This window comes from Silene latifolia, chromosome 4, assembly GCF_048544455.1.
Source record: "Silene latifolia isolate original U9 population chromosome 4, ASM4854445v1, whole genome shotgun sequence".
In the NCBI taxonomy this organism is placed as follows: Eukaryota; Viridiplantae; Streptophyta; class Magnoliopsida; order Caryophyllales; family Caryophyllaceae; genus Silene; species Silene latifolia.
In genome coordinates, this window is record NC_133529.1 from 84,910,863 (window position 1) to 84,925,875 (window position 15,013).

Consider the following 15,013-nt stretch of genomic DNA (forward strand, 5'->3'; position numbering starts at 1 on the left):
GAATTCTACAAGGGTCATCATCCTAGAAACATTCTCCAACCTAAATTCTATGCATATTGTTTTGTTCAAGGTTGTAATCTTCAAAAAGCTCAAAAATTCAAGCACAAGAGATCGATAAGTTTGTCCATACATGCGAAAAAGGGTAGAGAGACCAAATACTTCAAAGAGAGCTTCCACTTGGTGATAAATACCAAGTTTCCTCAAGGTAGCATGACATAAAAACTTAGTGGGAAGAATATTCTTACTTAGAAGCCGGTGGAAGACTAATCTTTGCACATCATTGACAAATTCCACATTTGAGAAGTCATTAAGCCTTGTAAGATCTACAATCTCTTCATGCTCCCTTCTTAATGTGTTGACATGGGAGGTAGAAGAACTTCCCCTCATCCTTGGTCTTCTCCCATTCCTAAAAGAGGATCTCCTTGGTGCCATTCCTTGATTATTGAGCTGGATTCTTTTGTGAAGGAATAAAGATGCTCCTTCTTGATTGAGTGTTGCCTTTGGAAACCCTAGAAAATTGTGGCTTTTTAATTTTGTGGGGTTTAAGAGTGATTTGGATATGCTTTGGAGTCATAAGGAGGTGGGTTTTATAATGCAAGTGGAAGGAAGAGTGATGTGTCACTAAATGTGTGGTCGGATTCAGGCTTCTCGGGACGGGCGGATTCTGGGTAAGACGCCCGGATTCTGTCTCAGCTAATTTTCCAAAAACATGACGCCATAAAGACGGGCGTCCCGACCCTAAGACGCTCGGATTCTTCTGAAAGGAGACGGGCGTCTTATCACAAAGACGGGCGGATTCTGGGACAGGGAAATTTCTTGAAATGCACAGGTAGAAAGACGGGCGCCTTTCTGCAAAGACGGCCGGATTCTTCAGGACGAGCGTCTTTCCTTCTGAGACGCTCGGATTCTTCTTCAGTCCAAAATTTTTCAATTTCTCAGTTTAGAAGGACGAACGGATTCTTCCCAATATGCCCGGATTCCAGCAGGTCGGGCGGATTCCAGGGAACACGCACGGGTTCAAGCTGCGAATCCTTCCTTTGATTTCCTTTCCTCTCATAGATGCTTCCCCACACTTGAAAATTGGTTCCTTCCTTCATTCAAAATTTGTTAGTAACCCTCCCTCACTTACTCTCATGAAAAGAGTTTATGCTTATTATTAAAGAAATGCAATAAAATTATAAATACAAGTTAAAGGGTTAGTATATTTACAAGTGGTGGTTTAGGGAGGACTCCACCAAACTATCCCTTTAATGGTTCTTTCAAGGGTGAGAAGGCCCGAGGTAGGTGACCTCGACCTCTCCAATAAACGCTCCCTCATAGTAAGGCTTCAATCTTTGACCAATACTTTTGAACTTGCTTCCATCTTCCGCCTTGAGTTCAAAATCTCCATATTTTCCAACTTCGGTTATCACATAGGGACCCATCCATCTAGAGTTCAACTTTCCCGGAAAAAGTCGGTAGCGGAAATTGAATAGAAGGACTTTGTCTCCTTTGTGCAAGGCCTTTTGTCTAATTCTTTTATCATGAAGCAATTTCGTTCTTTCTTTTTAAATCTTTGCATTCTCATAGGATTGTAGTCGGAATTCCTCCAACTCTTGAATTTGAATCATCCTCTTTTGCCCACTCAATTTGAGATCAAGATTAAGTGCTCGGATTGCCCAAAAAGCTTTGTACTCCAATTCGATTGGCAAATGACATGCTTTTCCATAGACAAGCTTGTAAGGGGAGGCTCCTATGGGAGTCTTATAGGCCGTCCTATAAGCCCAAAGAGCATCATCAAGCTTTGTGCTCCAATCTTTTTGGGTCTTGTTCACAACTTTCTCAAGGATTTGTTTGATCTCTCTATTTGAAACTTCAACTTGACCGCTTGTTTGAGGATGATATCCCAAGCCGGTTCTATGTTGAACACCATATTTGGTCAAAAGAGATGCAAGTTTCTTCTCATAGAAGTACGTTCCTCCATCACTTATAATTGCTCTAGGAACTCCAAATCTTGGGAAGATTATCTTCTTGAAGAGTTTGGTGACCGTTTTTGCATCATTATTTGGAGTGGCAATTTCCTCTACCCACTTTGAGACGTAGTCTACGGCCACAAGGATGTATTTATTCCCATTGGATGTCACAAAGGGACCTTGGTAGTCGATTCCCCAAACATCGAAGATCTCCACCTCTAGAACGCCCCTTTGTGGTATTTCGTTCCTCCAAGAGATATTCCCCGTTCTTTGACAAGCGTCGCAATGAATGATGAATTCTCTTGTGTCTTGAAACATCGTAGGCCAATAGAAGCCCGATTGAAGAATTTTTGCAATGGTCCTCCTTGCTCCATGGTGCCCACCGTAGGGTGATGAGTGACACCCTTCCAAGATTCCTTGGACTTCCCATTGAGGGATGCATCTCCGGTAGAGCCCATCACTACACTCCTTGTAGAGGTTTGGGTCATCCCAAAAGTACCTCTTCACTTCGAATAGGAATCTCTTCCTTTGGTTGTGGTTCAAATTTGGAGAGAGTACTCTTCCAACAATATAGTTAGCATAATCGACAAACCATGGGGTGATGTGCCTTTCAAGTTGTGTTTGAATGGCCATCAAAATATCGTCGGGAAATGAGTCATTGATCGGGGTTTCTCCATTTTCATCATGAAACCGGATCCTTGACAAATGATCCGCCACTACATTCTCGGCTCCTTTCTTGTCTCTTATTTCCAAGTCAAATTCTTAAAGAAGCAAAATCAATCTCAACAATCATGGTTTTGCCTCCTTCTTTATCAAGAGGTGTCGGAGAGCACGGTGATCCGAAAAGACAATCACCTTGGATCCAAGTAAGTAAGAACGGAACTTGTCTAAAGCATAGACAATGGCAAGAAGCTCTTTCTCGGTGGTATCATAGTTCACTTGGGAGGGATCAAGAGTCTTGCTTATATAGTAGATGGCATGAAGAGCTCTTCTTACCCGTTGGCCAAGAACCGCTCCAACGGCGTAGTTACTAGCATCGCACATAATCTCGAACGGTAGTTCCCAATTTGGAGGTTGAATGATCGGTTCCGAGATTAGTGCTTCCTTGATTCTATTAAAGGCTTCAACACACTCATCAGTGAAAAGGAATTGGGCATCCTTAAGCAAGAGTTGAGTGAGGGGTTTCGCTATTTTTGAAAAATCCTTTATGAAACGGCGATAGAAACCCGCGTGACCGAGAAAACTTCTCACCCCTTTAACATTCACGGGAGGTGGGAGTTTCTCTATCACCTCAACTTTAGCTTTATCGACCTCGATGCCCTTTTCTGAGATTAAATGACCCAAAACAATTCCTTCATTGACCATGAAGTGACACCTTTCCCAATTTAAAACAAGACTAACATCTTCACATTTTTGCAACACAAGAGAAAGATTATGCAAACATGAGTCAAAGTCCTTTCAATAAACACTAAAATCATCCATAAAAACTTCCATTATGGTCTCTAGATAATCGGAGAAGACACTCATCATGCATCTTTGGAAAGTGGCGGGGGCATTACATAAACCAAAAGGCATCCTCCTATATGCAAAAGTACTATAAGGGCATGTGAAGGTGGTCTTATGTTGGTCATCCGGGTGTATAGGGATTTGGAAAAATCCCGAATACCCGTCAAGGTAACAAAAGAATTTGTTGGAGGCTAACCTCTCAAGCATTTGGTCAATGAATAGTAAGGGGAAGTGATCTTTTCTTGTTGCGGAGTTTAATTTTCGATAGTCAATGCACATACGCCAACCGGTGATCATTCTTGTGGGTATTAGTTCATTCTTTTCATTTGTCACTACCGTGGTACCTCCTTTCATAGGTACCACTTAGACGGGGCTAACCCACAAAGAGTCCGATATGGGATATATGATTCCCGCATCAAGTAATTTCATAACTTCTCCTTTGACAACTTCTTGCATGTGGGGGTTCAATCTTCTTTGAGGTTGAATGGTAGGTCTATGGTCTTCCTCTAGATGAATTCTATGCATGCAAAAGTTGCGACTTATCCCCTTAAGGTCATCTAGACTATAACCTATAGCCTTCTCATGTTTTTTCAACACATCAAGCAATTTCCCCAATTGGTTCTCATCAAGCCTATCATTAATAATCACGGGTTTGGTCTTTGATTCATCAAGGTAAGCATATTTCAAATTTGGGGGAAGGGGTTTTAAAGTAGGAGTTTGTACCTCACTTTCCTCCTTTGGAGTTTCATTGAGAATTTGCTCCATCTCCATTAGGCATTCCATTCTCATAGCATATTCAACTTGTTCTTCATTCTCATCAACCTCATCATATTCAAATTCCATGATGGGTTCCTCTTGCTCTTGAGCTTGTAAAATATCTTCTAGGATAGATTGCTCATCTTCTATGGGTTGACATGCTTCCACAAGGATGTTATGCACTAACTCGGATTGTGCATGAGTAAGTTCTTTGTTAGCTAGAGCGGCCTCAAAAAGATCCACCTCCAATTCCCAATACATATTTTTAGCCTCACTTGCTTCCAGGGCTTCCAATGCTTGCATGGGATCTTTGAAGAAAGGTATACTTAAGTGGTCCTCTACAAAACAATCTATAAAGTCCATCTTGTAAAATATCGAACAACTTGAAAACAATTAGAACAAACCTTGAGGAGTTTTACTTCCCCAAGGCAAAGAAAGACACAACTAATAACAATATAAAGAAATCTAAATCAAGTTAACACCGTCCCCGGCAACGGCGCCATTTTGATACGGACAAGAGTTGGTCGTCACACATCCAATCAATCACAATTTATAACTTCACAAACAACTCTACAATTAGTAAAGAGGCAAGTAAAGGTCGAATCCCAAGGGACGGGAATTGAGATGAGATTTCTATTGCAACTAGTGGTGTCTTAGGGGTGTCACAATTTAGGTTGATGTAGAAGGTCACTAAACTAAATAGCAATGAAAGTAAACAACCAAGATGAATTAAAAGGGTTGTAAACAATTGATAAAAAGCACTAGGGTGTCATGGGGTCATAGGGGAATCATGGGAATTGATCATACAAACATGTTCTCAAATTATAAGCAAGCAATTATTGTTGTGATGGATTGAGTTGGGTTATATCTTACAATCCTAGGAAAGTTTGGGTCCCGGAGCCGAATCGATTAGATTGTACAACACCTACAAGTCGACTTAGTCTTCCCTACTAAACAACATGCATGGTCTAATGAGACTCGAGTTGGTTTATGTCTTACAAGTCTCATTGAAAAGATAGGTGATGGGTAAAAAATGGAAGGATTCATAGGCTCGCATTTCATCAAACATAATATGTGCATGAGTCGAGATCAAAACAAGCAAGCAAATAAACCATGAAATCATATTAAATTAAGCATGAATCATTCCCCATGTTGGTTTCCCCTAATTACCCATTAACCCTAGCTAGGTGACTACTCACTCATTATCATGTTGATCATGCTAGCAAGGTTGTCAATCATACCAACAAAGTAAAACATGATGAACAAATGAAAGTAATTAACAATAATTAAAAAGGGATTAAGAGAATTATACCTACTAATGATCCAATAATAAAGCAAAGATAAAATAAGTACTTGATGCTTGATTGAGAGGTTGTCAATCTCCGAATAATAACCCAAATAATCTTCAATTACCCAAAATAAAGGATGAACAAAAGAGAGATTAAGGAAATGAAACTTGTATTAGAACTTGATTAATTGTTGATTACAAAACTAAAGAGAGATTTGATTGATATTAACTACACTAAAGATTGCTAAGAAGAACATGCTCTTCTAATTAGACTAATGGGGTATTTATAGTGGAAATTAGGTGGATGCATTAGGGTTAACTAAGGGCTAAACTAGTAATTACACTTTTTAGATTTGAGCAGGGAAACGCCGGTATTTTTCGAAGGAAGGGCATCTTTCACGGAGGCTTGAAGAAGACGAAATTGTGCTGGACTGGAATCCGTGCGTCTTAGGCTCGGGACGGGTGGATTCTGGGTCTGGAGGACGGGCGTCTTTGGGAGAAGACGGCCGGATTGTGAAGCTGCTGCCCGGGCATCTTTGGGAGAAGACGGCCGGATTGTGGAGTGGAGGACGGGCGGATTCAGGGCAATCCTCTCGGATTGTAGCTCAGCATTGTTTCTTCTTCTTTTCTTCCCTTTTCTTCATAAAATCCTTGGGGATTTCCTCGGGGATGCAAGGATCTTTCCTCAACATTGCCCAACTACTATAATATGTACAAAGGCCTTCTAATCTTGTCTCTCCTTGATGCTTGGTCATTGAATTCAATCAATTTAGTCTCGTTTTGCCATGAAAATGCAAGATTCTTACTCCTTTCCTACCAAGGGATCAAAATCTCAAAGAATATGCAAAACAAAGAACTAAAGACAATAAATGACCCAAATATGCACTAAAAAGCATGGGAACAAGGCTAATTCGGGGGCTAAATATGCGCTAATTATGGTCACATCAAATCCCCAATGAACCCATGACACCCTAGTGCCTTTTGTAGATAACCAGTATCTGCTGAGACTCCAACAAACACCCGATGATTATCGGACTACAACATGTTTTGGAATCGCGGCGTTTGATCGACAGTTTGTGTACAACTTTACGTCGGAAAACTTAAAACGATTTCGAAAATAAAACATTTCAAAAATTTTCAAAAGTACCTGGAGTGTTTAATGCACGACGACGGGGTCGCAGTGACAGTAACTAGAGTAAAAACCGACTCAAAACTTCAAATTCCGACTCCAACAACGAGTCAAACCGAGTCAACCACAAAAAACAAACCATTTCAAACCTTCTATACTAAGATTTCCCGGATTCATAAATGGTCAAGTACCAAACATGTGACTACAAATCCTGGGATAGAACAAATCATGATTGCACTTGTGTGGAAGTGACAGGACAACTCGAAGACCCGCGACATTGCTCGCGCCTCTTTGAGCAGCCCAGGTGGCCACGTCGCTCAAAACTCACACAACCACTCATTTTCCTATAAATACCCCTCAAATGCCCCCATTTGAGAACTTACGCGAGTGTCCGCCCTCTCTTTTCTCCCTTAAAATTCTCGACTCGACTTCCTAAGTCACAATCCGAAGCGTATTTACGACCTACCGATCGTAAAGACAAGCCTTACACATTGTTTGGTACCGTCATCGTGCATTAAATCACTTGACCGACCACTTCGACCACTACACCGTCACTAAACTTAATAAAACACTCTTTTTACTTACCAAAACGGTTTTAAACAGAGTCTTTTCCGACCAAACGAGTTGTTACACTTACGTCGGTTCCTCGCCATAACCAAACATGTAAGTATGAGGGTGTAAAAATCCTTCTTTTATCATGTCTTCATTTGTTTCATGACTATAACATGCTAAAACATGCATAACATGATCCAAAACATGGGATAGACGAGCCAAAGGCGAGTTTTGGCTGAGGCGTAAGCCCCTTATTGTGCAAATAGGCTCGCCTCAATGGGGTGCCAGTCGAGAACTCAACCGTGTTTGTTCTCGTCTTTCCCCTTTAATCCATTTTCATATTTGTAATCGGTTTTTACCATTTCAAATATTTTCAAACCTTTTTTATTTTATTTTATTTGTTTTAACCATAAAACATTTTTCACCCTTGGTTCCTCATACCATGACGGTTAAATCCATTATTCGGTGATAATATTTGGTTAATAACATTTAAAAGGTATTTTAAAGCCTTTTATTTCATTTTTGGGAGGTATATTAAAGCCTTTCATCATTTCTTTACATTTTCAAAACAAGCATATTAGTCACCAACACAAAGTCATCCTTTGATCTACATACCATGCCGGATTTTAACCCGGGTACGATGATGAGTATCGACTAATGATATTCAAATGAACTTAAAACAATTAGTTCATAATTATTTTCAGAACTATTCATGTCAAATTTGTAAAAGTCGAACCCGACACCGAATATCATCAAAATAATGATTATTATTCGAGTCTCATTCCTCAAATCAACAAATTCGGTCTAAACGACCCCGTCAAACCAAATCGGGTCAAATACCCATTTTTCAATACGTTTTATAAACATTTTTCAAAAGGTTAGAACACGGCATACAACCGTTTGTTGACCCGCGCCTAAACAGGCCCCTTCTTTCTTATTTCTAAAATCAGGGGAGACCCCCTTGCACTGCCAACAGGCTCGCGCCTCTAATGGCCGCCTGGCACAGGGCCTGTTCCCTTTCCAGCATTAGTCTAGGACGATCCTGACTCCGGTTAGCCCGGATATAGGACAGATCAGATGACTATTTGCTCATTCAAAATCATATTTGCAAAATGCTTTACTAAGACAAATGGATCACGTTATGCACCATAAACCTAATACGGTAAATGGATGTTTAATTTCCGTCTTGCATGCAAATCAACCATTAATCCAACTCGACATCTCATACTTGATATTTGGATTAAATCAACCGACTTAGAAAGCTCTCACATGTTAGGTTTAAATTATTGGATGCGCATTCATGCATTTAAACCATTGGGTGTCTGACTAAAGGGCTTCCCAATACGTACCTTCACCTCTTACTCAGAAACTTTGGATAGTGGACGACCTTATCCAGGGCGTACGAGAGTCATTCTAGAGATATGATGCTAAAGAGGGACGATTTCCTTATCTTTAGTACCTATGTCAAACGCTGCTTTGTGCTTCGATTTGACCGAGGTATAAAATGGATTTCGAGCGGGTTCCAAGCATCCCACAAATGCTTTGTGGCGACTCTGAACATCTCTAATCGTTTCGAGACCCTAACCGAGACGAAACCGACCGATCTAAAACGATCCGGTCGAAAGCATTTTTACGCCGCCGAGCGTGGCTTTCAAAAGACCGCTGCACGCCCGCAGATCGAACCGGACCCGCAGGTGGGCCATGTCCACACCTTTAATCAATTGTTTACAAACCCCTTTATTTGCTTTACTTTGTTTTCATTAATTTACATTCATCTTGTTGATTAGTTTAGACTACATCTCATCTCAACCCAATTTGTGACACCCTTAGACATAGCTACTTACAATTCAAAATCCTACATCAATACCCGTCCCTTGGGATCCGACCTTTACTTACCTCTTTGCTAAGAGTAGTTTGTGAAGTTATAAATATCATTTTGGTTGGTAGCTTTTGACGACGAGTTTTAACCGAGCCACTACGTCTAGCATGTTCGACGCCAGAATTATTATGGGTATTGGACTTCCTCGGACGACCACGACATGTTTCTGCATTTTCAGGTTCTTCAATAACCTCGTCCTCAGGATACAGCTTACTGAATAGTGTCTCAATAAGATCTCTTTGGACTGAATGGTGAGAATTTTAAACTTTATTGAAAAATTCCTCCATGACATCATTATGGCTAAAACGACGATGATTGGATTCCGTGTAAGCTAACCTTGACCAGAAAACGTGTATATCAGTTAGATGATTTTTTCTACCTTCCTCGACCGCCGCATGTAACTGACAAGAACACAACAACTTATGGGTGGTCCATATTATGCAACCACAATAGTCCTCCAAGTAATAACCCAGATCACTCCCACGATTATTCCACTTGCATCGCTTCTATGGCGGTCGCCGAAACTCTTCCACTCAACATTGAAAATATATTCCCATAATATAAGTTACTAACAACTGTTTGGGTTATAGAATCTTCAAACTTCTTTCTAATCTCGATATGTTGCCCGTGCATCATAACATAAGCCTGTTTTCACATATTTTCAAGAGTAAGTCCAGCTGATCCTAACCACATCTTCAATTAAGCATGCGCAGACTCAATTCTAGACGTAGTTGTGTTACCAAAACGAAGCACCAAATTAGTAATACAGTTGGCAAACATATGGATATTATGCCACCATGTCAACTGAAGATAAGTGATAAGTGGAGGATGACTACAATATTTCTTTTTCAGCTCATTCCACTTCAACTGACATTCATCAAACGTTTTAGCTTCAATAACTTTTTTCCAAGCACCATGGGCTACCGCTTTCCCACAATTACCATTCTTTTCCATGTTTGTTTCTTTGGCCTCAACTGCATTGTAAATGTAAAATAGGCACAAAAAATGATGGAAAGTGTGAATTACGAGAGTTAGTGCAGCAATTAGACCACGCTCGTGATCAATGACAATGACTGTTAGCTTCACATCTGGTACCAACAATCATTCCAGCCTTCTCAGAACCCAAGTATACGCTTCAGTAGTCTCCCTCTTAATTAACGTGTAACCTATTGAAAAACTTTTTCCAACAGGTGTAACGCCAACACATTGAACCAATATAAGGTCGTACTTGTTCATCTTGTATGTAGAGTCAATTAGAACAACATTGTAATACTACACATTTCTGGTCGTACAGTACTAGGTCGAGTAGGCTACACTCGACCGAGTACGTCTATTGGTTGTACTGTCAGGCTTCTGACTTAGTTGCACTCGACCGAGTATGTGGGGTACTCGGTCGAGTATGGTTGTGTACTTGGCCAAGTGTCCGGTTCGTTACGGGTTTATCGCTCGTGTTTGATTAAAATTATTAGAGGATATATAAACTGTTCGTCAGTTTATAAATCACTTTTATGTAAAACTAATTACATTTCAAAATCCCTCTAATCATCTTGATCAAATCCCGAGCAAAGTTTGATCAATTATGGGTTTCCGGATCACTCTTCCCGTGTCAATCGCGTTAGTAAGTCTCTAGTCTCTTTAATCAGTTTATTGTTTAGGTTATGCAAACCCTAGATTAGGTTTATTGGGGCAATTAGTAATGGGCGTATACTAGATCGATTAATGAAGGGTAGTTATTAATTATATTGTGATAATTGATTGTAGGTGACGGATTCTTAAACGTCGTTGTTGATTGCTAGTGTTCGCAAGCGGATTTGCTATAAAGGTAAGGTTTCCCTGCTCAGTTGCCTGTATAATTGGTTATAAGTGGTTGTGTGATTATTATTGTGGATTGTTTATACATTGTTGATTTGGAGGTTGCGAAATAAGGTAGGGCTTCCCTACACAGTACGACTATACCGTTGTTGTATTGATTGATATTGCGGTGGATTATTTGTGATTATTTTGATATCGTATTTGTGATTGATAGAGGTATTGGTTGGATATTGTGAGCCATGTTGGGAGATGGTTTCACCCCCATGTTTGCCCCTTGTGGCTCCCGTCACAAGGGGGATGTGCACATTAATGATATGGGTTCGCTCGTTGCGATGAGCGGGGATTAGGTGGTAAGGCTGCGGTCCCTACTGGCGGTGTGAGTTACCTGTTACGATGGGTAACCTAGCAGGGCTACACACCTTGGTGTGCAGTCAGTTACTGATACTTGAAGTTTGAAGGATTGTATGGTTATAGATTGTTTTGATTGATTTTGTTTGGTCGCTTTATTTATAATTGGTTATGCAGTTGACTGACCCCATTTTGTTGTTTTCAAAACTGTGGTGATCCATTCGGGGATGGTGAGTAGTTAGTTTAGCACGTGATGGCTATTAACTTAGCTCGCGGGATTGGACGGGGCAGAAATGACATACTTTATAGTTTTAGCTTCCACTGAGTTGTTGTCGATACATTTACTTTGATTTATTTTGGAGGTTGTATTTTGGAGGCCCTTTGGTATATGGTGGGGGGGGTTACTTTAAACATCTCCACTCCCACAGGATGAGCAAACCAAACATGTGTAAGAGCTTTTGTTTCCCCCTCCACCATGAAGTCACTGAGATAATTAGCTTCACTTGCTAGATGTAACATATATTACACACTGCTTCTCCCATCCCTATCCTTTGCACGGAATCAGGCATTGTCATTGTAAATTTGTTTCAAAAATGGAGCCGGCTGATCAGGAAACCTAAGCGTAAATGCATGTCTAACTATCCCCGGTTTCACATGAGACTGTCGCTGCTGCTTTATAAATTCTTTCTGTTCATCGGTTAACTTTGCTCTACGTCTATGACCTTCAAGAAAATTTCCAAACTTATGATTATGAAACCCGCAGTTAGGAACTTTTTCCCACTCACATGAACTTCTATTTATCACCCTTATTACAAATAGACACTCAAATCTCTTTGTTTTTTTTACTTTCTTTTCGGTTTCTCGGGATCCTTCGCATGACTTTTGTAAGGTCCATAACGCTCATGTGACCCAATTTTATACGGAGGACTTTTTTACATGTGATACTTATATTTTACCAAATGAAACCCTAACCCGTACGTAACTTCATTAATATGATGAAATGCTTCTTCGAAAGTGTGAAACATATAATCAAATACAAATTTATCACTATAAGCAATACCGTATCCTTGAGATTCTTCAGCATTTTCCTAAATTTATAACATTTACGCAAATATTTTAAAAAAAAGGGACCAAACATGTGAAAAACATGAATATGCCTGGGCCAAAACGTGTGAAAAACACGAAAATACCTGGGTTATTCGTGTGGATCACACAAAATTTCCTAGGCTAACTCGTGTAGATTACACGTTTGGGCCTGGGCTCATTCGTGTAATCCACACGAATTGCCTGGTCTGTTTCGTGTGATTTACACGAATAGGCCTAGGCTTAGACGTGTTTTTCGCACGTTTTCGCCTGGGCAAGGTCATACATCTGACCCGAATTCATATTTTTAGCATGTCTACATAAAAAAAGACGTGATTTGAAAATTTAAGATACTCGATTAATACCTTATTTTCAGCTTCTCCGTCTTCATTTTCCGTGTTACCCGTATTGTTATCATCGTAACCAAATCCGCTTCCCTCGCCTTTATCATAACTATATATAAAACTCATTGCAATGTCGATAATGTTGTTCGGCATTCCAATCATTTTTGAATTGAGTTCCGTCGTAATTGTACGAATTTTCATTAGTATACGATTCACACATATCGGAAAAATGGGTTATCGTCACCCATTTCTTATTTATCGATAAAAAAATGTTGGGAATATTTTTTAGAGAGAGAAGGGCAAAGTTGTCAAGTTGAAAATGAACTTAGGGGCGAAATGAGTAAAATAAGGATGTAATTTAGCAATTTTGATATAAATTGGCAATCAAAGGAGTAATGTATTTAGTTTATGGTATTACTAAAATAAGTACATTGTATAAAAACCCTTTATTTACGGCTAAAAAAAAACAAAAAATAGATAAAAAAAAGTGATGTATGAATTTTTCCCTATCATTATCGCCAAACCATATGTCACTTACATATGTAGGTCCATAAAGTTATCAACTTAAGAAACTTAAAGCATTCAAAATCAGAAATAAGATTACACCTTCTTGTCACACTACATAATACTATATGTAAAGGACAACAAAAGATTATCGACACAATTATTTCCTACAAATTAAAGTAATAAACTTTACCATTTACATCATTTGTATCATCACTAATTATTCCAAAAATAATTAGTATACCCTCTTTGTACTAGATCCGGTTCACCATAATAACCTTACAACCATATAACAGTCTTAAACAAGAAGTTGCATTATTTAGGGTGTCTCAAATCGATCCAAATTTGCTTAAACACCTTAATGATAACATCATGATATTCATCCGAATTAAGTGAGAGATAACAAGCTAGCAACTCTTCTAAATCCTTTGCAGCCGTTAGATTATTTTGCAAAATCATCTCAACCATTGATTCCTTAAAGTCTCTTTGAGGATTAAATGATGATTTCACTACTGCAAAACTCTCTGATATGCTCCTCTTCTTCTTCGAACTCGTGCTTCTTCTACCAACACTTTTATTCCCATTTTGCCCTTGCTTCCTCCCTATTATTTTCGGAGAATTGACCTTCAGTCTCACCCCTCCTGGGGAGCCAACGGTCATTCTCCTCACCGGTTTTTGCTTATCGTTAATAATAATGGTGTTTTTGGGTTTTGTTTCTATTTTGGTAATAATAGGTGGAAGTTGGATACCAAATTTGTTATCGACATCAATAACGATGTCGAAATGCTTTGACTCATGAGTCAGAGCATTTTTGAGGGTCCTCTGCTTATAACAATCTTTTGCTTTGAATTTAAGCAGAGCATCCTCATGAAATAAACCGACGTTATTTGGGGAATTTATAACTTTGGTTTCTGTAGCTGGAGGGGGAGAAGGAGGAGAACGGGATTCAGAGCGATACGACTGAAAAGTAGACAAAGATTGGCTGCTACAAGTGGAGATGGAACTGCTCCTTCTACTTGATTTTCTTGATTTTGTGGATGACTTTGTCTTTCTAGGTGGAGATTTTAGTATTAGCACTTCCTTTGGTAGGTTAGTAGTTAGTTCTCTAGTTATGTGGTATGATTTTCTTGATTGGCCTTGAGGTTCGGATGGCGGTAGAAGGGGTGGTTTTACGGTGAATATAGGTGGAGAAGATTGCGGTTCTGGAGGTGGCGGTGCTGGTGATGGTGATGGTGATGGGAGATGGTGCTTCTTAAGCATAGAAGAGGTTTTGTTCATTTCTTTGAGTTTGTAAAACCATGCATTTGGGATCATATCACTTAGTTTGAATTTTCTATTGCCCATAATTTGTATATCTTTCTTTTAGGAGTTGAGTATAGTAGAGACTACAAAACAATGTGTTGTGTGTGGTAGTGGGAAAATTGGGGTAGAATTTAGAAGAAGAAGGTTGGGTTTTGAAATTAAATATAGGGAGGGGAGAGTATATTTTGGGGGTCCACAATTGTTGAAAAAAGTGGCTAAATCTAATAGGACTAGCCGTAGGAGATGTGGGTGCATGTTTTTGGTTGTGCATGGTAAACTATTGTTAAATAAATTCAACTGTTGTTTACGTTTTATTTCTGATTTTATTAGAGCAAGTTCAATAATAAGTTAGTTGTAACTAATTTACCTTTGTTATATTATATTTTAAACTATAATTATTTTGAGCTACCAAACTGTCAGAATGGTTTAGCTTAGCATTTATACTAGCTTGAATAATAGAAAATGCCCAATTAAATTGCTATTGATTGTTTTTTCTTCTGAGGTTATTTAAGCTAATAGCTTAATGAAGCTAGATGCTTAAACTAAACAAGCTTATAT

At 39.3% G+C, this 15,013-nt stretch overlaps 1 protein-coding gene across 1 annotated transcript; it reads right to left on the reverse strand.

Moving 5' to 3' along the window:
- Positions 1 to 13,181: 13,181 nt before the first annotated feature.
- On the reverse strand, positions 13,182 to 14,571 carry LOC141652325 (transcription repressor OFP1-like). The gene has a single exon (XM_074459822.1). The coding sequence runs from the start codon at positions 14,495 to 14,497 to the stop codon at positions 13,469 to 13,471; it is 1,029 nt and encodes a 342-aa protein (XP_074315923.1). The 5' UTR covers positions 14,498 to 14,571; the 3' UTR covers positions 13,182 to 13,468.
- Between the last annotated feature and the right edge of the window lie 442 nt (positions 14,572 to 15,013).